The following is a 25,821-nucleotide window of genomic DNA, read 5'->3' on the forward strand; positions in this document are numbered from 1 at the left end:
TGGAGGGGGCCCGGTGAAGACGTTCGAAGTGCACATGTAGGACCAGTGCCATGGCGCGGATGGAGTTGGGGAGGGATACAACGGCGGCAGCTGATAGAACAAGCGACCACCCACCGGCGGTGGTCTGTGTGGACTCGTGTGTGGACTCTGTGGACTCTGTGTGGACTCGGGCTAGGATTAGTGGCCGCGCGGATCACGGTGCGGACCGCCGGCGCTGCGCGCAGCTACCGGCATGCCTATGGTGGTAGACATGTGATACTGCCCGAAAGGACGGGCGCCGCGCCCGGTCGCATTTTATACGCCTTTTCTCGCGTGTCGCCCCGTCGCGAACTAACCGCCTTCATTGACCAAATCTACGTCTTAACATTCCAGAATTACCTTAGGACGATTGCCTTGTTGATCGGTGAGCGTTGTTGGGTGTGAGTGCGAGGTTTACTGAATGACTGCGGTATTTCGATGAGATGTGCGGCGCGCGAGTGCGCCCGTCTCTGTGTCTATGTGCGTGACTGTAACAGTGCTGGGCGGACGTCCCATGCACTGGCCGGTGGCGGCAGCAGAAGCCGATATTCCAGCGTCCCGGTCCGCGGCCAAGGACCGATCGGTCGCTGCTCAACGGCACTTCAGCTCTGGAGAACGCCGCAGGCGACTGCAGCGCCCCTGGCGGGTGACTGAGAAACTATGACGCCGAGTCGACTGACAGGTGGCAGCACAGTCGCCCGGCTTCCTGGCATATTCCGCTCGCTTGGAGATGTTATGCCGCGCCAACGCCGGCAGCTGTATCACTCAAATGCAGACGTTTGCATTATATATGTGGCAGCTAGATGTAGAAAACGTGCAGAATAAAATACCGCTATTTTAGCTGAAGTTTAGAAGGTCACGGGAATTACGAAAAAAGGTGGGTGTAAAAAAGACGGGGCACACATCTCGAGAGCGCAAACCCGTCACCATAATCACCGCAAGTGAGAATCTTTAAAAACAATAATTTACCTGTTCAGCCAAAATATATATTCATCTGATCACAGTACATCCCAACATACCAGGCGGCATGCGTACATAATTACTAGCAAAGTGACACCATTGCCCTGAACAGTGCAGCAACGAAGCGGAATCGTGCATGTGATGGCAAGCGGGTGACCCAAAACGCTGCCAAAGACAAAAACCTCCATCAAAGCCGGTGGAAAGCCCCTGATCCTGGCTAACATAACCTACAATTATTGCGTAACGGTTCATGTGCAGATATACCCCGTCACAAGGCTTGCAGCGCTTGGTGATAAACGGTAGGTAGGTAAACAATCGGCAATGCTTTTACAAAATGTACGCGAAGTCATGCATCATTTGCTGAGCATGTCAAACCGCTCACGAAACTTTCGTTGCAGATATCACTATAGGAAGCTAGGGTGCCACAATATCACAACCATCAGAATTCAGAAAACATATTCGCGTGATTTCCCAAGCACTAAGTAAGGAAGCTCGCGTATAACCAGGGAAAGTCTCGATGGGTCGCCCATTCGATTGCGATACGCACTTTTCAACTTCGCCACATTTAAGCGTACTCCTGCAAACCGACAACCCACTGTCTGACCTGTCTGACTTGGCTGAGTTAGCTCAGTTGATTGCTCTTACGGTGAGGTAACTCTCCATCAATTAATAAATACGTAGCCCATGGATAAGTGGGATTTGTCATAAACAAGGCACCACGCCAATCGGTCATGGGAAGTCCCCTGGAACAAGCAATGATCAGCCACCACACCCCATGGAATAACCACACCAGCAAGACGCACACACGTCTGATGATACTGCTTAGCAGTTATCATCGCCGCCTTTCCAAGAGTCACAATCCCATCACCCACACCATCATATCCTGAAGTCGCCCTGAACACCTTTAACATTCTCAGCTTGTCTGTGTCTGAGGGCTACTTAGCAACTTTTAGAACACCTCGAAGTCTCCCAAAGTCAGCATGTCCTGCCACTCGTGCAGCCACTGGGAAAACAACATTGATGCTCTCACAGTCAGTCAGCAGTCAGCCGCTTTTACGGTCGAACGCTTTCCTGCGGTTAGCGCAGCCACTTGCAGAACACCTTGGACGTTCTCTCAGTCAGCATGCCCTGAGGCTAGTGCAGCCACTTGGAGAACACCTTGGACGCTGCGTGTTTGGCAGCACTGATGGTACCATGTCCCGGCGGAGGCCGGGCCGCGCGTGCCTCGAACTGTAGCGCGGCTGCCTCAGACTGCATCCCTGCGTCTCGGAGCTGGCTGGCCGCTGTCGCCACGTCTCCACCCGAGTCTAACAGGTGTGCCACGGCCGGCCCGTACAAAGACGTGCCGACCAGTAGGGGAAGAGCGCCGGCAGACAGCAGAGAGTCCAGGACAGACTCAGAGAGAGGCCAGGGTCGGGCCGCGGTCGGTTCACTGTGGTCGGAGGGGGTGGCTGCCGGGTCGGGCGGAGGGGCGCGAGCAGCGTCAATCACAACCCGCTCAGCCCGCTCGATGGCTTGCCGTCGGAGATCTGTATCAATGGAGAGTAGCGCGGTGTGTAGCGCCGCCTCGCCCGCGCCAGCCTCCGCCAGCAGTTCTGCCAGGCGACCGTGCGCGGGGGCCGGTAGCGCTGCCGTACCCGCGTGCTCCGCAGCGGCAGCCACGACCAGGCCACGACCCGCCTCACCCGGGTCCAACCTCAGAGCGCGCCCACAGATCACACAGAGAGGGCTGGTGGCCGGATCGGCAGCCACCGAGTCTGGAAACACCGGCCAGCGGCGCAGGACGCCCAGCAACACACTCAGACGGTCCACGGAGTCGGCCTCCGCCACCAGCCGCTGAAGGAGAGCGGCGCGGCCGGCGGCGTCCCGCGTGTCCGCTGCGGACAGAGGGGTGTCCGGCAGCGCGGCCACCGTGTCCGCGTGAACCAGCGCCGGAAACTGTCCGCGGTCTACTGGGAAGTGTTTGGTCAGCAGACGGGCGGCCTTCACACGGCGACCGGCGTCCACCTGGCGGGGAAATGGGGAAGCTCAGACACAGCGAAAACACCCAAAACGGGAGAATACAGAACGGCAGAACACCGCCGATGAGCTACACAAAGCGTCATCAACGATAACTCAAATACAAGGTATTCATCTACATATTTTAATGAGCGATCAACCATGGGAGCATGAACAATCGTAGAGACATCTCATGATATTACAGTTGCGATGCTGCAGCACGCAGGCAGCTCGGCACTGCCAAGGCACTAACCCTTAACCACCTGCCCTCTCAACTCTCACCTCGGTATCATCGCACAGCTGCCTGAACTCCTCCACCACCTGATCTGCCGTCAGTCCCTCTCCGTCCTCCTCAATATACCGCCTCAGCTGGAGCAGCACCGCCGACAGCGCGCGCAGGTCACACGTATCCTTCCTGCCACGCAGCGCCGCCAGGGTCTCCTGTAGCACGCTCAGCAGGACCTCATGCACTGGCGCCACCTCGTCCAGTGGGAATACATTCATAATTCGGCGTATGGCCGATAGGTGGCAGCCCTCGACCACCATCTGGGTACGGAGAGCTGCCAGGCGGGTCGACTCGCCCCGGGTTTGGTCGAATAGCCGAGCGAACCTGCCGGGAAGAAGGGAAAGGGGTTGAGCTGATGTACCACATGAGCGCAGTTTCGATGTGCTATCAGGGCAACGATCAAACACAACCTCACAGAGCAAAGACTGATTGCCAAAAAAGTAGTTTTTGGAAAATGAAGTGCCAGCACAGAAGAATTTCTTTGCGGTTTGCAGTTAGAGGACTTGTAAACTGAGCGTTTGCTGGTAAAATGAGCCATTGAAAATTCAGCAATACATGAAGCACGAAGCTGAGAAGCACCAGGCTGACCTGAAGATTATACGCTGATGATGCAAGCACGCTGATTGCTGAATGAACACGCATGTCACGAAATCATCACTCCGCACATTTTGGGCGAGTCATCAGATAAAACTAGGCGATTGCGGTTAGTTCAGCACATGATATCATGATCATGTGAGCACCGAGGATGACCTTTGAGACCACCTATCAAATTAAACTCAGCGATTGCGGTAGATGCGCCACGGTGCGCCATCGCCAGGCATATCAAGGCTGAGGGACCGTCAGGTAACTGCCTGTCAAATTCTGTTCACAGGACGCTAAAGGATTTACGTCTCAGATAAACAATTCCATGAACAGCCGAACCGTCAAGTGCTCCAAATCATACTTGTCAAGCAGCGCTGTCGCTCGCTAAGTCTCACACTTCAGAGTGGATACATATATTCCAAGAACAACTTTTGCTAGAATCTCCTAAGCTCCATAACCCTGTTCACCCTTCACAACACAAATCCAATCCAAGGAAGGAGAATAAAAGGCTCATCTCGCCTTTATCACTCTTGAGTGCTGTACTCGATATTGTCAATCACCGGAGCCTATTCACTAGGGCAGTTCCCAGAACCCTCTATAAGTCTATAGAATACAGATCAGATCGGTCACCAAGCGAGCGCTGATCGTCCCTGGGAGCCACCGTCGAATATTGGACACTGGCGCATATTGGACATTGACCGTCAGTGGTGCAACATCAGTCGGAAGAGGGAGGGGAGGGATGGTGTATCAGTGCGTCACCAGGGGGTAGGGACACGCAGCGACGGGGAGGGGTCAGGAGGGAGGGGGGGGGGAGATCCGACCGGCAGCTGATAGTCGGGGTTTGTCACAAAAGTACAGAGCACTTCAGAGGTCGGAGCGTTACCGCCGTTCTGATCGAGATAATTCGTGTGGGGTCCATGAGGTCACTACAGAAGCCGACCACCGAAACGGCGAGGCTTAGGAGGAGAATGTAGCCACGCAACTGATCACAAATTATCAACAACTGGCTTGAATTACCGAAATTAATATCGAAGCAGCTTCAACTATATCTTCAAGCTAAAAAGTTCATTTCTTTTTTGAATAAATGTACGGCCAAAGCTGTAGACATTTTAACCAATTTGGGCTTAACATGACTATCATAAAAGCATGGCGATAGCCTAAAGTTTTAAGCACAAATTATGAAACTCATCAGACATTGATTTGAAACATCACCCGATATCCGGCATTTCTTACCACCCTTGACCTTCTTGCATCAAGTAACGCCTCTTCTCTTCTGTCAGCATGAATTACGCTCCCTGACGACAGGTACTCCTTGACGAAAAGGTAAAACATTGCCAACGTCGCCGCTTGACTCAATAAAAAACATTACCCTAACCGAGGATAGACCATTCCTTGACCATACAAAGATCCTGTCCTAACCGTGGATAGGCCCTTTGCTGAAACTGGATAAACCCCTGGGCCCTGACCACAGGTAGACCCTTTCCTCACCATGGATAGATCCTCCCCTGATCACTGCCCTGACAGTGGAAAGGCCCTCCCCTAACCATGGGTAGCCTCCTCATCCCCCCGGCCCTGACCGTGCCGAGAGTCACTGACTGACTGTCACCGCCGCCCCTCCCCATCACGCAGCCGGCACTCAGATAAGAGCCGTGCTGGTCGGTCGCCGACCGCGGCGTCTCAGTGTCCTGTGGTCAGAGTCACCATGAGGTCCCTCCTCCTGCTGCTGCTAATCGCCCTGAGCGCGGCGGCCACCGAGACTGTCGGCGGTACCGCTGGGGCTTCCCCCGGCGCTGGAGAAGCCTCCTCTGCCGCAGCAGGAGCCTCGGAGGAGTCCAGCGATGCGCCCTACATGGTAGTCTGCTACTACGGTAGCTGGGCGGTGTACCGCTGGGGAGACGGACAGGTAGACGTGGAGGATATCGACCCCCTGCTCTGCACCCATCTCATCTACACCTTCGCCGGACTGGACGCCAGAACCCACGAGATCATCTCACTGGATGAGTACAATGATTTCTATGAGAACTGGGGTCGTGGAGCGTACGAGCGCTTCGTCGGACTGAAGAGGCGCAACCCCTCGCTGAAGACCCTGCTGGCCATCGGTGGATGGAATGAAGGATCGGAGAAGTATTCTGAAATGGCCGCTGTTCCCGAGCATCGCAAGATCTTCGTGAAGAGTTGCGTCGAGTTCCTAAATCGGTTCGGCTTCGACGGCCTTGATCTCGACTGGGAGTATCCCTCCCAGCGCGGTGGAAACAACCAGACCGACCGCGAAAACTTCAGCCACTTGGTGCGCGAGCTGAGCGACGCCTTCATCCCGGAGAGTCTGCTTCTGACAGCGGCAGTGTCTGGCTCGAAGGCCATCATCGACGAGGGCTACAGCATGGCGGCGCTGGCCGAGTATCTCGACATCCTCAACGTGATGTCGTACGACTACCACGGTCCGTGGGACCCGTTCACCGGTCATGTCGCCCCGATGTACATCTCGCCGCTGGACCAGGAGCATGGCGATGGATACGAGTACTACTCTGTCAACTACACGATTCATCACTTCCTGGCCGGCGGAGTGCCTGCACGTAAGATCGCTCTCGGTCTGCCTATCTACGGTCAGGGTTTCACGCTGTCCGACCCGACTCAGAGCGGCCTGTATGCTCCGGCCCCGCAGCCCATGAGCGCCTGTCGCTACACGGGAACCTCCGGCTTCTGTGGGTTCGCAGAGATCTGCGTGATGCTGCAGGACGGAGGCTGGACCACGGTGACGGACCCCGATCAGCACGCCGTCTACAGCTACAAGGGTGACGTCTGGGTGGGCTACGACGACCTGACCTCTGTCACGCGTAAGGCGAGTCTGGTGCGTGAGCTAGGTCTGGGCGGCGCCATGGTCTGGAGTGTCGAGACCGATGATCTGCATGGGCTGTGCAACATGGGAGCCAAGTATCCCTTCATGACGGCTCTCTGGACCAACCTCAACGGTGACATTCCGAACCCGCCTACCCTGCCCCCGCCCACCACGGGTAACCCCACCACCACCCGGCCCACCACTGCCGCCCCCACTCCTGCCCCTACCGCCGCCCCTACCGCCGCCCCCACTACCGCCCCCACCGCCGCTCCCACCGATAGCCCGACCACCAGTGAGCCGACGCACATCTGTCAGCACCAGGGCCTGAATCCCGACCCAACGAAGCAGTGTTCGTCCATCTTCTACGAGTGTGAAGATGTGGGCGGCATGTGGCGAGTAACAGAGATGGAGTGCGCCGGGGGTCTGGTGTTTGATACCGTCAACAGCGCCTGCGCCTGGCCACAGCTCGTCGAGGGCTGTCACTGAACGCGACGCGGGGTGCGCTGTTTTGAGTTCAATGACATAATGAGTGTGTAAATAAGTTATATGTGAGACGAAAATCTAACAATGAATTTTAGAAGATAGGTATCACTTTTTGTCGAGAGATGTGGTAGAAGATCAGAACGATAAAAAATGGCGAACAATCATTGGTAGCTGAAATCGTCGCAGCTCAAAGCATCATGTGTTGCATGTGTGCCGACTGAAATACATTGCTTATTTTTATCATTGCTCCGTGTCGCTTATGAAATAAATGGATGGTTACAAGACATGACGCGGCAAAATGCTAAAACAAAGGGGACGCGGTAGATGCCCCCTTCATCAACACAGCAATCTCGAGTTTCAAACTACCTTGGTGAAGAGGTCTGGCAAATATTTAACTTCATTACACCCTAGCCTCAGGTCGTTGCCATACTGTCCCCATCTGACATACTAGAGTCCATATAGCACCGTCTAATCACACATCCCATTTCCACCCAACGACTCACCTGTAGACGTCATCGTCGGCCGACTCCAGCAGCTCAGTGTACGAGTCCCACTCCAGGTACTCCATGTGCTCCATCCACCCGTCCAGCCTCTCCGTCACCGGAGTCCAGTCCTCTTCTGGACTCCTCTCACCCGCCCTCTCCTTCAGAGAGGCAGCCACCTCCTGCCGCGCTGCCAGTGACATTTTCAGCGCCGAGTCACTGAAGAGCAGGCGCGCCGCACAGCGCTCAAAGTCAGCCGGCGCCAGGAAGTCCAGTCTCCGCCGCTGGGCCTCCAGGGTTTGTAGGCGCGGCGCGGCGGCTCGCTCGGCGGCTGATGCGATCCACGCAGCGGCCACGGCAGAGCCGGTGAGAGCCGCGTTGCCGAGACGCGGCGCGAGGTCCTCGAGTGAGTCCACGTTTTCGGCAGAGACCGCGGAGGCGAGCTCAGCGGCCAACTGGTCTCCGTCGGCTTTCAGTAGTCGGTCTAAGTCAGCTCCCGTGCCGCGGAGCAGATGTAACAGGGTGACCCGAGCCGTTACTTCATCAGTAGCGGACGGGTCAGCGCGAACCAGTAGTGTAAGACAGCTCAGCAGTCGTTCGTGGTCTGTGCCGGCCAGTGATGGAAGTACACGCTCGCGCAGAGCGGTCGCCAGTGCCTCTGGTTCCTGTAATGCTTGTTCAGCCAGTTTCCGCCTCTTCAGTCGTTCAGGGACCTCATCAGCCGCCAGCTCTGGCGCCGAAAATAAGTAGACAATCTGTTCTCGAGCCATCTCGGCTGCCGGCACACCATAACGTTGCGCCAGCCGGTCGGCAGTCTCCAGAGCTGAATCCTCGTCTGTCATAGCCAAACCGAGAATCGTATCTCGCTGGTAGGCCGGCTCGGTGGCGAAGCGACTCACGTCTACACCGCGATCCAATCGCAGCAGCTGACGTGCCTGGCGGGCGTCCTCGAGTCTGTCGCAGAGCTGACTCAGCAGCTGCCGTAGCTCCGTCGTGTCCGCGCTGTCCCGCTCACCGCCCTCCAGGCCAGCTGTGATAAGCTCCTGTGGCGACGTTGTCAGAAGGTCCACCTCCCCGCGGCGTGCCGCCAGTCGCAGAGCCACGCAGTAGGCGGCGGCGCGGAGCGAGAGCTCAGCCGGCGGCCAGCTCTCACAGCAGGCGCGCAGATCGCTGTCCGGCAGCGTCAGACTCCAGGCTAGAGCCAGACCGGTGTCCTCAGCCAGAAGCAGCGGCAGCAGGGGCCGCAGTCTCTCCTCAGTTGGAGCCGCCGGCTGGCGCGACTCCACCGCCGCCTGAAGAGCCTCCAGTCGCACAGCCGCCAGCGCTAGTTCCAGCGCCAGAGGCGGCTGCGGCGCGGAGAAAGATCTATAGTCGACATCCATCGCGCTGTCGTGACATCCCGGCACTGTGTCGGCTAGGAAGGCAGGCGCGCCGGGCCGCAAGAGTGCCGCGTTGGCAGACACAGCGTCCCGGGAGCGGTCCGCGCGCTCACCCGGGGCCAGTCGCGACACAGTGCTGCGGAGGAGGTTCGCTGTGGCACTGCCGGCGTTCAGAAGGTCCGCCGGTAGCTGCCCGGCCACCAGAGCACGCGTGCCGTCCTGGGTAGCCTGTAGCACGGCACGAGTTCTCTCCGAGGTCGCCTGAAACACTGCGCGCGTGGTGCTAGCCGTAGCACGAACGATGTGGCCGGTCAGACCACGCGTGCTGCGCAACAGAGACACCGGATTGAAGTCAGGCTCGTCGGCCGGCGCGGCTAGCGGCTCCTCCGACGCTGGGGATGGAGCACTGCTCGGGAAGGCCTGTCCATCGCTCGGGGAAGCCTGTCCATCTCCTGGAGAGCGAGTCCCGACAGCAGTCTCTGGCTCCTCTCCGACGTCGCCCGTCGCCGCCTCCTCCCCTGGTGGGGGCTGTCGGTCACCCTCGGCCCCAAAGTACTCCTCACTGTCTATCTCATCCTGCGCCGACTTCTGTCCCGTCTCCTGCGCCGCCTCCTCACCCTCCCCGGACGGCCGGACTCCGTTCCTCTCTCCTCCGTTCTCCGCCCCTCTCCCTTCCTCCCATTCTGGACTGGAAGCTTTACTGGCTGAACTGTCCGGGGTGGTCGCCAGTTTTTCCAGTTTGACGCAGAGCTGAGCAGCCAGCAGCTGCTGCCGCAGCCGCAGAAGACGCTCCAGCTCGGCGGCGGGGCAGTGGAGTAGAGAGAACGAGAGCAGGGCCAGCCTGCCGAGAGAAAAAGGAACACAGTTAAATGAAGGAATGAATGCAGAAGGCCAGGGGGAAAGCAATACAGATATGGAGACACTGAGAATGCGTGCTAGATGGACGAGAAAAATGAAAATAACGGAGACGAAAACAAGACGAGGTAGCAATCAAAAAGCGTTTTAGTGTGACCGTTTTCGAATAGGATTTATTAACACCAACGATGGTAGTGGAGTATACGCAACCCCTCCTCGCTCGAACTCTGCGTAGCATGCTAATTTGTGTTCATCGTAAACAACCACTGACTGAAATGACGAAAAACGCTTTGCGAATAGTGTCGTTCGCTGCTTACATCAGCCTATCAAACCAAAAAGTAAAACAGACCCATAAATCTTTTAAGGACCCATGTCCTCTCGGAGTCTTGACACATCGAATATCTTTCGATGAAGACGGAGCAAAAAGCCAACTGCGTAATCTTGCGACCAGCGATAACATTGTAACTGCCCACACACTGTCAAGTACCTTAAATTCTCCGATTGTGTGCTTTTTGATAGTCGAAGTCGACTTGTCTGATAAGTGATCATGCGATTGAGGCAACAAAGTGCCTGCGAGCCCGGATTAAGGCTGACCCCTGATCAGGCGCACTTTGGAGGACATTCGGAATTCGCGGAAACAAAACTGGGCTATCAGGAGCATCATGTGCAAGGGCCACTCTAATCGCATCACACTGTGAAGTGTGGATGCACGCAAGGTCTAAATGCAACGGAGTGAAGGCGTAGCAACATCATTATGAACAATCTTCTAAGAATGGCCTGTTCCAATGCGAAGACAGCATGCAGCAGCGCTGAAATTTACAATAAAACGTTGCTATCGGCATGAAAACATCAACTAAAAAGAGCAAATAACAGTTCTTTGACTCCGGAAGGAGTGCCACCAGATTTAAAAGTGATGAATGACTGTGGATGACTCTTTCGCGACACCCAAATTGTTTTGCGCTTTGGTGGGACAAGCTCATTCGGTCTAAAACCACCGGCTGTCTGGTGGGAAGTGACAATGCATTAATTATGCTGCAACTGCACCAAGTTACAGTGCACTGCCACCTGACTGACCTATCGTCAAAGTTGCGGTAGCCGTCAAACTCAGCCACCTGACGGCACACGTCCCAGGCTGTAGTGTGTCCTCCATCCATCAGATGGCGGCAGGCTCGCGCGGCAGCAGCCGGGTCGCCGGCCGCAAGCGCTCGCTCAGCCGTCAGCTGCAGCAGCCGCCAGCTGTCCGGCACGTGCAGCAGCTCGGCCAGCTTCAGCAGCTCCTGGTCGTGGCTGAACACATACAGGGTCGGGTAGATGCGTCAGGAAATTAACGTGACTCAGGGACTCGGCGGGCGTCAGACAACGGAAAAAGACAGATTCAACCGTGACGGTCGAGTTTGCCACCATTAGCAAATATTGTCATGCGTTACACCGAGCCAAATAAACCATAAGACAACAAATATAAATGATGGATGCACCAAAGGCGCATCAAATAGTTCAACTATCCCTCAGACATCAAGCTATCGCCACATGCAACGCAGGCCATCTATTTTCCACCCCGCCTCCCACCCCGAACAGCAAAGTAACACCATAGTGTCTACCAGACCGCTCACACATGTCCCTTCTCCATCCCCTTCCCTATAACCCACCGGTAGGCGTCCGGTTTGGCGTCCAGACAGCGTTTCAGCAGGCTGAGCCGGTCGGCGGTGAGGCGCACCTGGACCGGCAGAAGGGTCACCCCGAACCGGACCAGGTAGTCGAGACTCTCCACCAGACCCAGCTCGCGGCGCACCGGCTCCGGAGGGTCGCGGATCAGCTGAAAATGGGGGGGGGGATAGGGTCATGAGTCAGCTGAAAACGAGGGTGGGAGGGTCACGGATCAGTTGTAACGCCGGAGGAACAGTCGTGGGTAACTAAAAACAGCGCACGGAGGATTATATATCAGCAGAAAGATGGTACAGGGAGAGTTATGAATCGACTGAAAACGGCGAAGGGATTGGTCACGTATCAATCAATGATAACAGGAAAAGGTACAGCTGGTTAGCCAAGATCAACAAACTCACATCCTTCTCCCCCCCCCCAAAAAAAAACAGGCATCTCCAATTTCCATTCTCCATTAAACCGACCTAAAATGTAACGCCATCCTCTCTGCATTCCCACTGACCTGTAGGCACTGTTTGGCCAGTTTGATGCCGGGGTCGGCCAGGTTCGCCGATCCGTCAAAGTACTCGCTGGCAGCTGTGACCACTAGCCTCACGGAGGCCTCGAAGGGCAGTCGGCGCAGGTATTCGTTGGTGACGTCCACTGGCGCGTCTGCGCGGGTCTCCAGTCGGGTCTCAGCCGCACGGATGTGCGCTGGGTTGGAGGAGGTGAGAAGAGCGAGCACGAAGATCTCCTGGCATGTCTGAGGACTCACCACCTGGGGGAGGGGGAGGGGGGGGGGGAGGACGAGCAGTCAGTAGACGGCGGCGGCAGCGGCATTCGTCAAAATTACTTCATCAGTGTAAATATAACATGACAAATCACACTGATGATCAAAAACCGAAACAATAAACAAACTTAAATGTCTGCAAATAAAATACCAAATGAGCAGCCACCAAGCCACAAGGTAATTATAGTAGTCAGACACATCACCATTTACCTGAGGTTGGCACACCTCTGACTCCTGCATACGGTACGAATATACTTTCAATCCAGGACGGCTAGTCTCCCAAGATACCCACCTGGAACACCTTCTGCTGCATCTCCAGCATATCATCCAGCAGTTTCCTCCAGTTCGGCTCGGTCGTCACACTCGTATCCCTCAGCTGGGTACGACACAGCCTCTCCAGCAGGGCGCGCACGCGCTCCTCACTATCCGCCACCTCTGCCAATTCTGCCACCGACAGCCGCTGTCCATGACTGGCCAGGAGCTCCACAGCAGCCAGCCGAGCCGCCAGTAGCTCCCGCGCCTGACGCTGCTCCGACCGCGGCGCCGCCGGCAGCGCAGCCACCATCCGCCGAGCCGCCGCCGCTGACTCCGGCTTTGGACAGGCGTACACGGCATCCAGAGCCAGAGCCGTGAGCTCGGCGGTGTCCGCGATCAGCGGACGAGGTTCGGGAGGTGACGAGAAGCGAACCAGAAGAGCCGGGAGAGTCAGATCCTCGCGGGCCAGTCGGAGGACGTACGAGCGCAGCAGGACGGCCGCTGAGCCGGGATCAGTCTCCTCGCGGCGTGATAGGTACGGCAGCAGTCGGCCGCGTAACTGGGAGACGAATGTGCTCTCCGTGGCTCCGGCCATCATCAGATCCACGACCCTCTCGGGCTTCATCTTGGCGAACGAGTCCAGAGTCACCTGGTGAATATCAGACGAAGGGGGAAGAAGTTAGGGCCATTGGCTGATAGTGGGGCGCAACAAGACCACAAAACAATTTTACAGCGGAACGGACTCGATTAAAAAAAGCTAACAGTTTGACAACATATACCAGAGATTCAAGAGCTGACAACAGTCACAACCTACCACTAACTACCTCACACAGCATCTGAAGTTAACCGTCAACATCAACAAATACAACTTCTCAACAACGGCAAAACGTAATAAAAAAACATAACAAAAAACTTGACATTGCTTACCACACTGTTCCCCCTACAGAACACCACATTATCGACTCACCAGTCACCAAATATACTTTCACCTACCTCCAAGTGCCCGGCATCATACACCAGCGTAGCCAGGGTGTCCAGATCATCCCTGAGAGGTTCCAGACCGGATACACCCCTCTCCCGGCCCAGCTGGACCAGGTCCAGACCGTGGCCCACCAGACCAGTTCGCGCCACAATGTCGCGCGCCCGGCCGGCGTACCAGGCGGACACCTGGTCGGCGGTGAGCTCGCGCGATGGCGTGGCGTAAGCGGGGCAGTCGGCTTCTGTGGGCCTGATGAGAAGGGTGGGGCGAGGGTTACAAAGGCTAACAGGGGTGCATGCTGACTTCCCTGGACCACTGACGATGAAAACAAGGCAATGTACGTAATTTGAAACACTCGTACCACTCTGAAGCATTGCGAAGCATCCACTCCTTCCAGACTGAGTGGTAGCCTGAACTTACGTACTACCTACAGCAAAGCAGAACTTTAACGTCACAGTTATCCTGTCATCCAGTAGAATCGTGCTAAAGCTAGCTCCACGGCTGTTCTCCATCAAAACACCACGGGTCCCATCGGTCTCCAATTGCCGTTTGTGGTCCACCTTACCGGTGTTTGGGCGACTCGTCGTCCAGTATCAGGCTGTCCACCCAGTCCGCGTCCTCCCACCGCTCAGTCTCCAGAGGTCGGACACGGTCGGCGCTATCCAGCTGAGGGGTGGAAAGAGGGGATATATAAGCATGGAGATAGGGATCCCGGGTCCTGCAATGTCCAGCTGAGGGGTAAAATAGTTGTCCGTGGAACAACACTACGGAGCCGGCAGCAGAAATTAGGACTGAAGACTGCAAAAAGGCAGATTCGCAGGGAAAGAGTAAACATCGAACACAGATAATATACAGGGTGTCCCATAAGTTCGTTCTCACCTAAATTTTACGTTTTTAGCCTCTCTTGCTTAAAAGCACGCTGAAATTGGTTCGTAACTGAGCTTACGTGGTTGCCATGGCTGGTAGAAATATGCTCCACAGTAGCTAATTTCTGTAGACAAAATAGTTTTTGCTATAGAGCCCGCTTCCTACAGAGACGGCTAACGCCGCAACATAGAGGTCTCCGATACGGGTACGTCTCAGTATTTAGTCAGCACGTGACCATTCGCGACGATTGAGGGTGATTGAGGCCTACCAGTCTGTAGCCAATGTCCATCGCTAACTGGACGCACAGTCAGCAAGTGACACCGATGATTTGTCGGGAGTCAGTCACTGCAAGTTTATCCTCTTTCCAGTCAGCCCTCAGGAGTGAGCCAAGTGGCCAAAACTGTGTGGCGCCAAAGTGGCCATCAAAAAAGTCAAAGGGTTACAAAGTTGGTAAGCAGACTTTTCAGGATGGATTACCAGCTGTCTAAGAGTGTTCTTTCGGGGTACATAACTCAAGGTGACTTAAGCTTTGCTTACCGGAGGGCTCAAAACAGTCAAAAACGTCTTAAAATGGCCAAACATGAGTTTCGTTATGCCTGAGGCTAAACAAAACAGAGGGCTGATGACATCAACCAGGTCATCAGGACTAACTAGTCCACGTTCGAAAGGAAACACCCGTCCAAACCCGAAAACAACCCCATAAGGGCGAAGGAGGAGGCCTCCGTTTCGTCCCGTTATGTTCCTATGCAAAAGGTCAGGGTCACTGTGTTGTGGGATTATAGGCGTTCTGGAGTTGACCAAGTTGCAAGTGGCAACCCAGAAACAGTTTTGGGAAGCAGAATGCTTTCCCAAGAACATCTAGGAGGAGTTTCAGCCCTCAAGCTGAACTCGAACCGCGAGTATGGACATATTTATAGAGGAGAAAATGGCATCCGGGAGGTCGTAGGCCCATCTTCAGGCAAGACAGTGCATCAGTGCAGAGGTCAAGCAAAGCTTAAAAGCGGTGCAAGGAGACTGTGACAGGCATTTGTGGCAAGATCACATGCCAGGCACCTCATTGGATCAAAATTTCATAAAAATTTGTTGGTTATGCTGAAATTGAGGCTCGTCGAAGCGTAGCGCTGTTCCAGCCTCGAGGAGCTCACGGCGCATGTCAAGTCAGTCTGGGTTAACTTTAAGCCTACTATGCAGCCAAACATGCCGGTTGGCATGCTGTAGCATGTATTCATGTGTTTGCCTATTAAATGAGGAGCATATTGAGGGGTCATAAATATATTAAAACGCAATGTACTCTGTTTCACATGCAAACATAATGTGAGAACGAACTTATGGGACACCCTGTATATCACCGCAAGCTTCTGGAATCCAGCCAAGTGCTCTCGCTCAGCTAAATCTTGTAACACGTCATCTAAATCTCGATCCTCAGCCCAGTTTCCATCCACCTTCTTCAATCCCCTCTCCGTACCTCGGGCAGCAGAGGCGCGTAGAGTGCCGGCTCCGTGGTCTCCGGTATGTGATAGAGCAGCAGCAGTCGGTGGGACGCCAGCTGGCTGCCATGGTAACGCAGCATCACCTGCAGGGCCTCCCAGTCAGAGTCGTGAGCAAACTCCAGCGCCGCCTCCAGTGCCGTCCTGACGTGCAAGCGAGATATCATTGTAACCGATCAACACGTCGTGTCAAGTACATCACGCAACCCAACGACAGAGATCTTGTAGATAATGTGATCATAATAACTGAACAAAAGTCAGTTCATCAATCGACAGATGGCTGGCATGTATATGATATTCCCAAAGAACAATTTTCACAATTCATACCAAGCTTTAGCAAGTGAGCAGCTCTGAATGGTACTTTTTTAGCCTTTCGTGAGATAGCCATTCTCTTGCGCCAATCACACCCACCTATCCCTGAAGCGTCGATACTCGGCGGGATCATACGGTCTCCCAGCGCCTTCCACCAGGCGTAGATAGGTCTTGAGCCGCTCGCGGTACCCCAGCAGGCGGCGGCGGTACTCCACCACCTGTCTCTGATCACCCGTCAACTGCGCGGCTCCCAGCTGAGCCAGCAGCTGCCGGCGCGCCGCCCGCTCCCGGAGCGCCGCCTGCTCGGAAGGCAGCTCCTCGTAGCAGCGCCGTGGGTCACACGGGTGGAACTGAACGTCACTGGGGTCACCGGCAGCCAGCACTGCCTCAAAGTCAGTCCCGCGCAGGCCGTGCTCGAGTAGCAGGTGGGCCGCCGCCGGGTCGGTAGGTACGCGAGACACGCATTCAGTGAGCACCAGAGAGCGCCGCGTGATACGGCCCAGGTAGTCACGGATCGAGTCGGCGCACACGTCAGACTTCTGCCATTGTTTCAGAAACACCTGCAGAAGGAGCATACAGGCATCAGCGCACTTGCGTCATGCCACATTAAATACATACATCCAAATTCCAAGCGAGACAAAACTTGAGGGACCTGTGGGATCAGTGATTGAGCCATCTTTCAGCAATGGTGATGATGCCGGTGGCGATGCTGATAAAAGTTAGGCGTGACGACCTTGATTTGGAGCCTCGTGAATTACTCTGATAATTTAGCAACCATCTTAGAGGAGGCCTGCTATGTCAGCAATCAGAGAGACAGAGTTTCCGGACAGTTCAAATCATCATCCGACCACATTCGGTCCCCTGGTGTTAACCGGTTCTTACCAGGTCACTATCGAGCTTGTACGCCTCTGCCAGCATAAGCGCCTCTCCATACTCCCCCAGCTCTATCTTCCTGGCATACAGCTGTTGCGGTGTGGTACTACGTAGACATGTGAGACGGTACAGTGTATGGCTGAGGCGGGCACGGCGGCGGGCCGGCTCAAAACGCTCAGAGTCGGTTAGCCAGTGGAGACCCGACCTGTAGGGGCAAAGGAAAGGGGAGTCATTCAACTAAAGAAGGCTTAGAGTGTACTCATGCCAGCGGAAAGCCGATATTCTGCGTGGACAGGGCAAGTTGAGTCTCATAGAAAACCATCACAGAGTAAAATGGACAGTCAAAATATGTACCACTTTATGAGAATTATCTGTGGAATCTATTATCATTATACTACCTGAAAGCACATGTCTGGAAACTGCCTATCAACACATCATTTTCATTTTTCATTTTCCATCTCCACAGCATGTTTTTTTCCCACGAAATCACTTCTACCCCCATTAGCTACTAACTAGCGCCTCAAGTAACACTCAAGTTAGCAGCCTCTAAAGCAGCACCATGACTATCCACGCCGCCCAAACTCACGCATCACCCACCTGACGCCGTCCAGCAGCCTCCGCGGCACTCCTGGCGTCGGCTCCTCCTCCTCCTCCCCATCCTCCTCCTCATCGGTCGTCCTCCCACTCTCTGCCCGCTTCCTCGCCGACTCTGTCCTCCTCTCACACTCCAACACCAGACACGCCTGTCCGGCGCCTGCCGCGCGGCCCGCGCTCACCCGCGGAGCGCCGCTGAAAAACTCTGGACTCTCGCCCAGGAGGTTTTCTAGTGAGTCCGCATCACTCACAGTCACCGCGCCATTTCTGCGCGCCAGAATGGCCGCGGCGTCTGTCCACCAGGCGATGGCGGCGGGGCGGGCGGCACCGGCGCCCAGCGCGCGCAGCCGCCGCTGTCGGCGGGCGGTGGGTAGCCGCAGTAGCTCCGGGCTGATGGCCTCGTGGCCCGCCTGCGACTCCAGCGGCCAGTGTGACTGTTTGCGGAGAGAGGGGAACTCCCAGATGGTGAGAGCGCCAGAGCGGTGCGCAGAGAGGAGGCGGCGCGAGCTGGGGCAGAGCGAGAGGGCGATCACCGGGTCCCAGGTGGTGCGGCTGCGCCTCCACGGCAGCCACAGCAGTGACGGCGACGACTCCTTCTCCTGCGGGAAACAGAAATACACGGTTTATTCTCGGGTGGTACCACAGAACTGCCCCAAGAACGAGTTCAATGATAGCATGATATTAATAAGAACTTGCCCACTTCGTCATTCACTCCCCTTGTTCGTTCTGACAGAGCTGTAGTTTTACCAGTCTGTTCCCGCTCTGACAGAGCTGTGGGCTGCGTTTCCCCGACTTGTTCACCCCGCCAGAGCTGCCAATTTTACCAGCCTGGTTGAGAAAAACAGGCAGTTTTTCTCACCTGTTCACTCTGGCATAGCTGCAGGTGGGGCGGCCCGTGCACCAGCCTCCAGCAGGTGATGCCCTCGCAGCTGCCCAGACCCTGGAGCCTCTCACAGCCCACCTGGGAGCTCTCCCCGGCCACCACTAGCAGACGACGCTGCTCGTCATAGGTGGCGCTGCTGATACCGTGCGGGTACACCTGCACCGACAGAGCCAGGTTGAAATTTAACGGGGAGCGAGTAGCGGGCGACGGCCGGCAAACCACTGGGTTAAATTATAGCGAGGGACAAGATCACGCGTAGACATATATCGATCATGCATCGTTTGAAACCAAAGTTTTTTTTCATTTTTCTCTCACAGCACTAAAAGCTGTGCGTGGTATCATCGGAAAATAAAACTGGTTTATGTAATTACGATTAGCACCGTAAAAAATTATCATAACTACTAATTAAGATATTAAGAACGTGTTGCTGCTAGTGCGTTTTTAACAGAAGCAAGTCCAACAGCTAGAAATATAGCGGCAGCGTTCGAAGATTGCCCGCCTCTCTTATCGTCCGTCGCCGCCACTTACCCCAAGCGAGGCGGTGAACATGTGCTGGTATCCCTCCGTGTGTGACAGGTGGTATCCGGACACCTCTCCGTTATACCCCACCACCAGCAGCAGCGCCTGCCATCCGGGGGTGCGTGGCGGAGCCCACACCAGCTCGGTGACGGGCGCTCCGACCGCGCGGCCGTACTCAGTTGGGTAGATGACGCAGATCGTGTTCAGCGTGTCATCCAGCACGTCCACAGCTCCCGAACTGGCGGCGACGGCCAGCAGCGGCGGCGGAGGCTCGCCGTCCGGCTCCGCCGCCGAGAGACCGGCCGGTGGAGGCGACCAGCGCAGCCGGCGACGCTGCGGCTCGGCGTCCGCCACCAGCTCCGCACAGGCCACGATCGAGGTGAAGTTGTCGCGAGCGGAGCGGACCTCCACGGCGTCATCTCGTAAAACAGCGAGCAGCTGTCCGTCAGGGCTAAGGTCCAGGTGCCAGGCCGGCTGGCATCGCGCCAGCTCTGAGACAGCCTCTGGCAGGGTCGCCGCTGCCGGTGTCCACAGGCTGGACGCCCACTGGCGCAGACTGGGCGCTGGTGTGCGCTCCTGACTCTCTAGGCGCGGCTCGAGATGCCACTCACAGAACACCAGCAGCTCGTACAGGATCGTGCCAGGCCGTGGCTCAGTGAAGGTACCGTCTTCTTCTTCATTCTCTTCTGGCACTGACTCCAGTGGTGCTGGGTCCGGCTCTGCTTCCCATTCAGTTGGACCATCTCCAATAGTCATGGTGTGATCAAGGGAGCTGGAACAGGCAGATCGCTGTTAAGTGTTAACTGATTGCTGAGCTGACTGCAACACAGATATTCCGTGTTTTCTAATGCAAATTAATAGAGTTAACATAATGATCTTGGAATATTGTAGGAATTGGTGGCCAATATTTTCTAGAAAAGCACTGTTAGATCAAAGAATTAGAAAACCAATGGTAGGTAGATGCTATGGGGTTTGGGGCCCTGAGGGAGGGGCTTATATAGCTTAGGGGAGGGGGAAGAGGAAGAATAAAAAATACATTTGGCAGCCACATGTGACATGCATGGATCTGCAACTTCCTTATAAAGTTGATAATCTCATCTTTCATTGGAAGAAGTGAGCACATCATTGGTAAGCAGCTAAATGGTAGCGTGAGCGTCCACTCACTTTCCTATTCAAAAGCACAGAGTACAAAGCACAGACACCTTGACTATACCTTTGTGACACCTTGTCTATACCTTTGAAGACCGCTGGGTGGGTTCTATTCCAGCTCAAGCCAAAGGCCCATAGCCTGAATTGGTAGTCATAAAGCAGGCTTCACACTTTCATTTTTGCAACCAAGGAAAGGTTCTATACCCAGATATGTAGGTTGTAGGTTTGTAGGTTGTAACGGTATAAGCAAGCCTGGCGTCCCAGGAAGCTGCCAGATACTGTTGTAGGTTTGTAGGTTTGTAGGCTGTAGGTAAGGTTAGGTCAGGTTAGGTTTGTTTTGGTCTATATATCTCCGTCATCCCAATCTTGCATCTTCCTGGGATGCCAGGCTAATACCGTTGTAACTAGGTTGTAGGTTGTAGGCACTAGGTACTGCTGGTTTGTTTTTAGGTTGTGGGTTATAAGCTGTAAGATTGTATGTTAGGTTAGGTCAGGCTAGGTCATGTAAGGTTTGTCTTGGTTTGGTTAGAAAAAAGCACCTCCAGGTATAGTGCCTCTCCTTGGTTGCATTAACAAGTGTAACACCTGCTTTATGACTACCCGTGAATCTTTACTCTGAGTCCATGATGGACTCGGAGCTGGCGCGGGTCGTACGTTCCAGCAGTATCTGGAACTGATCTGCTGCTGATCTGACCATGCAGCCGTCCTCACGAGCTGCATCTCCCTCCCGTGCAGCCTCAGAGTCGGGAAACGAGAGGAGCAGGCCGTAAACGCAGCCCTCGGCCTGCCGCTCCTTAGGGTAACAGCCAAGGTGAATGATCAGCCCCTGAAATTCATTGTGGATACTGGCGCTGGTGTATCCCTGGTTCCACCCTCCTATGTGAATGGAACTATAATCCACCCGTCCGCTGTTTCGATCACGACTGCCAGCGGGCAGCCACTGCGCGTGCATGGCGAGGCCACTCTCGATATTGTCCTCCCCACACTCAGACGCAGTTACACATGGACATTTGTAGTGGCTGAAGTGACAGAGCCACTACTCGGTAACGATTTTCTCGCTCACAACTCGTTGGTTGTCGATTGTGGTTCCCAAGTTCTCCGCGACTCCACCACTCTGCTCTCTGCTCCCGGTGTACCGACGACCGGGGAGTCTGTTCATTTGGTGATAAATGATCTCGCTCAGGTGCCTGAGGCAGTGCGGCCCATCCTCGAGGATCACCCCGCTGTTCTCAGCCCTAACCAGCCGGAGTACACAGACTCGCCAATCAAAACCACTCACTTCATCGACACCGGCAGCGCTCCACCCACGTTCGCCAGCCCACGCAAGCTGCCGCCCGACAAACTAACCGCAGCAAAGCAAGCACTCGATGTGCTGCTCAAAACAGGAGTGATTCGTCCGTCTAGGTCCCCGTGGGCCTCACCCATCCACATGGTTCCGAAGAGTACTCCGGGTGAGTGGCGTGTCACCGGTGATTACCGCGCGCTCAACGCCGTAACCAAACCGTACCGCTACCCACTGCCGCACATTCAGAGCCTCTCAACCAAGCTCCACAACGCTCAGTGGTTCAGCAAAATTGATCTGCTCCGTGCATATCACCAGGTGCCTATGAACCCCGCTGACTCAGAGAAGACGGCCGTCACCACGCCCTTCGGCTTGTACGAATACGCCTTCATTCCAATGGGGCTTCGCAACGCAGGTGCCACATTCCAGAGGGTCATGGACGGCATCTTCCGAGACGTGCCGTGCGTGTTCGTCTATCTTGACGATATTCTGGTATTTTCCGAGAACCAGGAGCAGCATGAGAAAGATTTGCGCCTCGTGTTCAGCAAGCTGGCTGAGCACAAGCTTCGCATCTCACTGGAGAAATGCGAGTTCATGAAGAAGTCACTCATTTTCCTCGGTCATGACGTCACCAGCACAGGTGTCACACCTCCCAAGGCCAGAGTGAAGGAGATTCTGGACCTCCCTCTACCGCATGACTCAGAGTCACTGCGTCGCTATCTGGGACTCATCGGCTTCTACCGGCGTATGATTCCGCGATTCGCCGATGTCACGTTCCACCTGACAGAACTGATTCGACTCAACCCAAAAAGCAAAGAACTGACGTGGACAGAGGAACAGACTCAGGCGTTCAGTGACAGTAAAGCAGCGCTGGCTGGCGCCTGCACTCTGCCACACCCAGTGCCACACTGCGAGCAGTACGAGCTCGTCACTGACGCATCACAAGTCGCGGTGGGTGCCGCGCTCCATCAGATTGTGGACGGAGTACCCGTTCCCATTGGCTTCTTTTCACGGAAGCTCAGTCAGGCCCAACAGAAGTATGCCGCGTATGACAGAGAGCTACTCGCGGCTTATCTGGCCACACTACATTTTCGTGACATGATCGAAGGCCGCCACGTTATCCTGCGAACAGATCACAAGCCACTCGTGCGCGCTTTTCACAGCCCGCACACGGCTAAGTCTGACCGCCAACAGCGCCACTGGTGTGTCGTCACGGAATACATCACGGAGGTCTCGTACATCCGTGGCAGTGACAACGTGGTGGCGGACTGTCTCAGTCGCCCGGTAAATGCAGTGTCCCTCGATGCATGTGACCTCCATTTTATCGCGGCGGCTCAGAAACAGGAAAAGGAGAGAGACACCGAAAGTGCCGATTCAGAGCACCAGGATTCCGAGTCAGGTCCAGGATCGCGCTCAAACCCGCAGGACACCTCCCGATTGGAGCCAGTGACACTGTCTGGTGACATCACAGTCCTGTGTGAAAACACTGGACCACATCCACGCCCGTACGTACCAGAGGCATGCAGGCGCGCTGTGTTTGATCGTTTCCACGGCCTGTCACACCCGGGTAGGAAAGGCACCACCCGTCTCATCAGCGCTCGCTATTTCTGGCATGATATGCGCCGTGACATTGCGCGATGGGTGAAGGAGTGTGAAGCATGCCAGGAAGCCAAGGTGCACAGGCACACTCGTTCTCCGCCCGGTCGGTTTGACGTGCCCTCACAGCGGTTCGAAACTGTACATATAGACATAGTCGGGCCGCTGCCCCCGTCAGTACCTCACGGGCACCCCTTCACCGCGCCATTTCGTTATTTGTTGACATGCATCGATCGCGCCACGCGTTGGGTCGAGGCCGTGCCGTTGGTCTCGATCACCGCGGAAAGTGTAGCCTCTGCTTTCCTCGACACTTGGGTGTCTCGATTCGGAGTTCCGCTGCATGTTGTCACAGACCGCGGTTCCCAATTTGAAGCGGAACTGTTTTCACACTTGTCTTCAATGATAGGTTTCCATCGCCTCCGAACCACTGCTTATCATCCGACATGTAATGGGATGGTGGAAAGAGTCCACCGAACGCTCAAAGCCGCCATCCGGGCGCGCAGGCAAGAGTGGCTGCGCGCGCTACCAGTAGTTTTGCTAGGTATAAGAGCTATGCCAGCAGAGTCGGGTTTTTCGGCATTCACTGCTGTCACAGGCGCGCAGGTGCTGTTTCCCCGCTGCGCCGTCGAGAAGGTCCCCGTCGGGACAAAGTACGTCCAAGAACTGGCAAAGCGTATGTCAGAAATCGATTTCGTCACACTCTCACAGGGCTCGAACCACGCCCGCACACCACCGACGCACGTGCCATCCGATCTCATGACATGCACACACGTGTGGGTACGCGTTGACCGCGTGCGGCACTCTCTGGAGTCCCCGTACCGCGGCCCCATGCGAGTCATCAGACGCAGCCCTAAAGTGTTCACGTTGGAGCTGCCGACTGGCGCCCACGACACTGTAAGCGTCGACAGACTCAAACCGGCACACATGCCGCCACCTGAGGACACGCTTGGTCCGAGCAGTACCGAGCCTACGGCTCCGGAGCAGCAGCCGTCACCGTCGACCTCGCTCGGGCCCCTCGCCACTGGGGCGCCCGACGAGCCGACACAGACGCCGACGACTACAAGACCGTCCGGCAAGAGGACTTCAAAACCTGGAGTGACGTCTTCCGCATCGCCGGCCAAGGACGACAAGCCGTCCGCGGCTGCGCCGGTGCACACCCGCAGCGGCCGCCGCGTGCAGTTCCGGCCGCAACCGGACTTCCGATACTTTTAAGTGCGCCCGCGTACGTGCGTTCGAGGACAATCCTGATCGCGTGGCGCCGACAGTGAAGTGATAACTGCGTCGCGCGGTGTAGTGATTCTTGCGTCGCGCAGGACCGTGCAGTGACGATTGCGTTGCGCCGTACCGTGTAGTGATTATTGCGTCGCGCAGTGAAGTGTCGATCGCGTCGCGCACCGAGTGATGTGAAAAGTGATTGTTTTGGCTTATCGTGTATGCGCTCCGCGCTGAGGCGGTGAGTACTGTGGTAACCACGTGTGTCGCCGGCCGGCACGGGAGTTCCCGGCGCAGACCGATTCGCGCGCCGACTTGTGACGTCGCTACCCCGCCCCGGCGCTGGGGAGGCGGCCCAGGACGTGTCTGTTCGTGAACTTTGTCCCATCACGATGCGACCGCGTGTCTGCGGCCTGCGCTGCCGCAGTGCGTCGGCCAGTGACCAATCCGCGCTCCGATCGGCAGCCACGTGGTGTCCGAGTGCTTCTGCGCATGTCTGGACCCGGCCCGCTGCGTCGGGCCGCGCGCTACCCCGGGACTTCTGGCCGAGCTCTTGGCCCGAGCAGACGCGTCACGTCTGGCTCCGCGATTTGGCCCGTTCTGTCCGGGATTTATAACTTAGATTAGGCAGGGCATATTTGGCAAACTTGGATTTCATTCTCGTCTCTTCGTCGCTCCATTGTCTGATTCGCTGTTTTGGTTTTTGACTTCGTTTTGGTAATTTAAATATAACAACCCGCTCTTGTAATTAATTCTTTTACTTGGGGCCGTTTGGATCGAACTGATTGAATTTTTGGAACACGCACCAGGTTGATATTTTCCATTTCTGATTAACGTAAAACCCAGTCACTGATATGTGGTGAACAGCCCCACAGCACCACAACATACAAACAGCTTGGAGCCGGTTGCCGAACAATCTCCACCGGTGATGTAACACTAATGCTAAGCGACCAGTCCATTGGAAATTGTGGGATGATTCTACCTCTCTTAAATGGCCTTAGTACCCAGTCCCACCGCCCACGGCCACATGGATAAAAAAAAAACTTAACCTTGATAATGCTGAACCCTCAAATACGCTGATTCAGAAGTCAGAACTGACCTTTTCTTAAAAATCTTCCTTTCAGCTATCAGATAGGCTTTATCGATAAACAAGAGTTAAGAATTGATTCGTTAAAGTAAAAAAATCAGTATAATAGGAAAATCATTCATCACTGCACAACCTTCCGCGTCGCTTCACGCCTCAGAAGCAAGCTGATTTGGCCGATTTGGCAAATGCCGATTTGGCATTTTTCCTCTAATTCGGAATATTTTCTCTCCATTGCCAAAAAATCCTCTAAGATTTACTTTCATTGTTTTGCTGTAAAATCATTTTGCGGTGCTTTAGACTTTATTTTATTAAAAATATTTGTAACTAAAGTATCTAATTTGAAAGCATAAAATATGATGAGATTCTATCCTGTTCCAAATATCTTTTTTAGGAAAAATTATCCATCAAACCTAGATTTA

At 55.2% G+C, this 25,821-nt stretch overlaps 1 protein-coding gene across 1 annotated transcript; it reads right to left on the minus strand.

The window, feature by feature from the left end:
* Positions 1–979: 979 nt before the first annotated feature.
* LOC122391657 (neuroblastoma-amplified sequence-like) lies at positions 980–25,558 on the minus strand. Its single transcript, XM_043385788.1, has 16 exons — positions 25,415–25,558; positions 19,086–19,848; positions 18,534–18,713; positions 17,678–18,273; positions 17,090–17,285; positions 16,307–16,767; positions 15,874–16,039; positions 14,107–14,207; positions 13,556–13,790; positions 12,600–13,211; positions 12,041–12,295; positions 11,526–11,692; positions 10,954–11,166; positions 7,667–9,865; positions 3,259–3,586; positions 980–2,985 (listed from the first exon to the last, which is right to left on the minus strand). Exons 2-16 carry the CDS (start codon positions 19,830–19,832, stop codon positions 2,113–2,115), a joined length of 7,329 nt encoding a protein of 2,442 aa, XP_043241723.1. The 5' UTR covers positions 19,833–19,848; positions 25,415–25,558; the 3' UTR covers positions 980–2,112.
* Between the last annotated feature and the right edge of the window lie 263 nt (positions 25,559–25,821).

This window comes from Amphibalanus amphitrite, unplaced genomic scaffold, assembly GCF_019059575.1.
Source record: "Amphibalanus amphitrite isolate SeventyFive unplaced genomic scaffold, NRLGWU_Aamphi_draft 000448F_arrow, whole genome shotgun sequence".
NCBI classification, from domain to species: domain Eukaryota; kingdom Metazoa; phylum Arthropoda; class Thecostraca; order Balanomorpha; family Balanidae; genus Amphibalanus; species Amphibalanus amphitrite.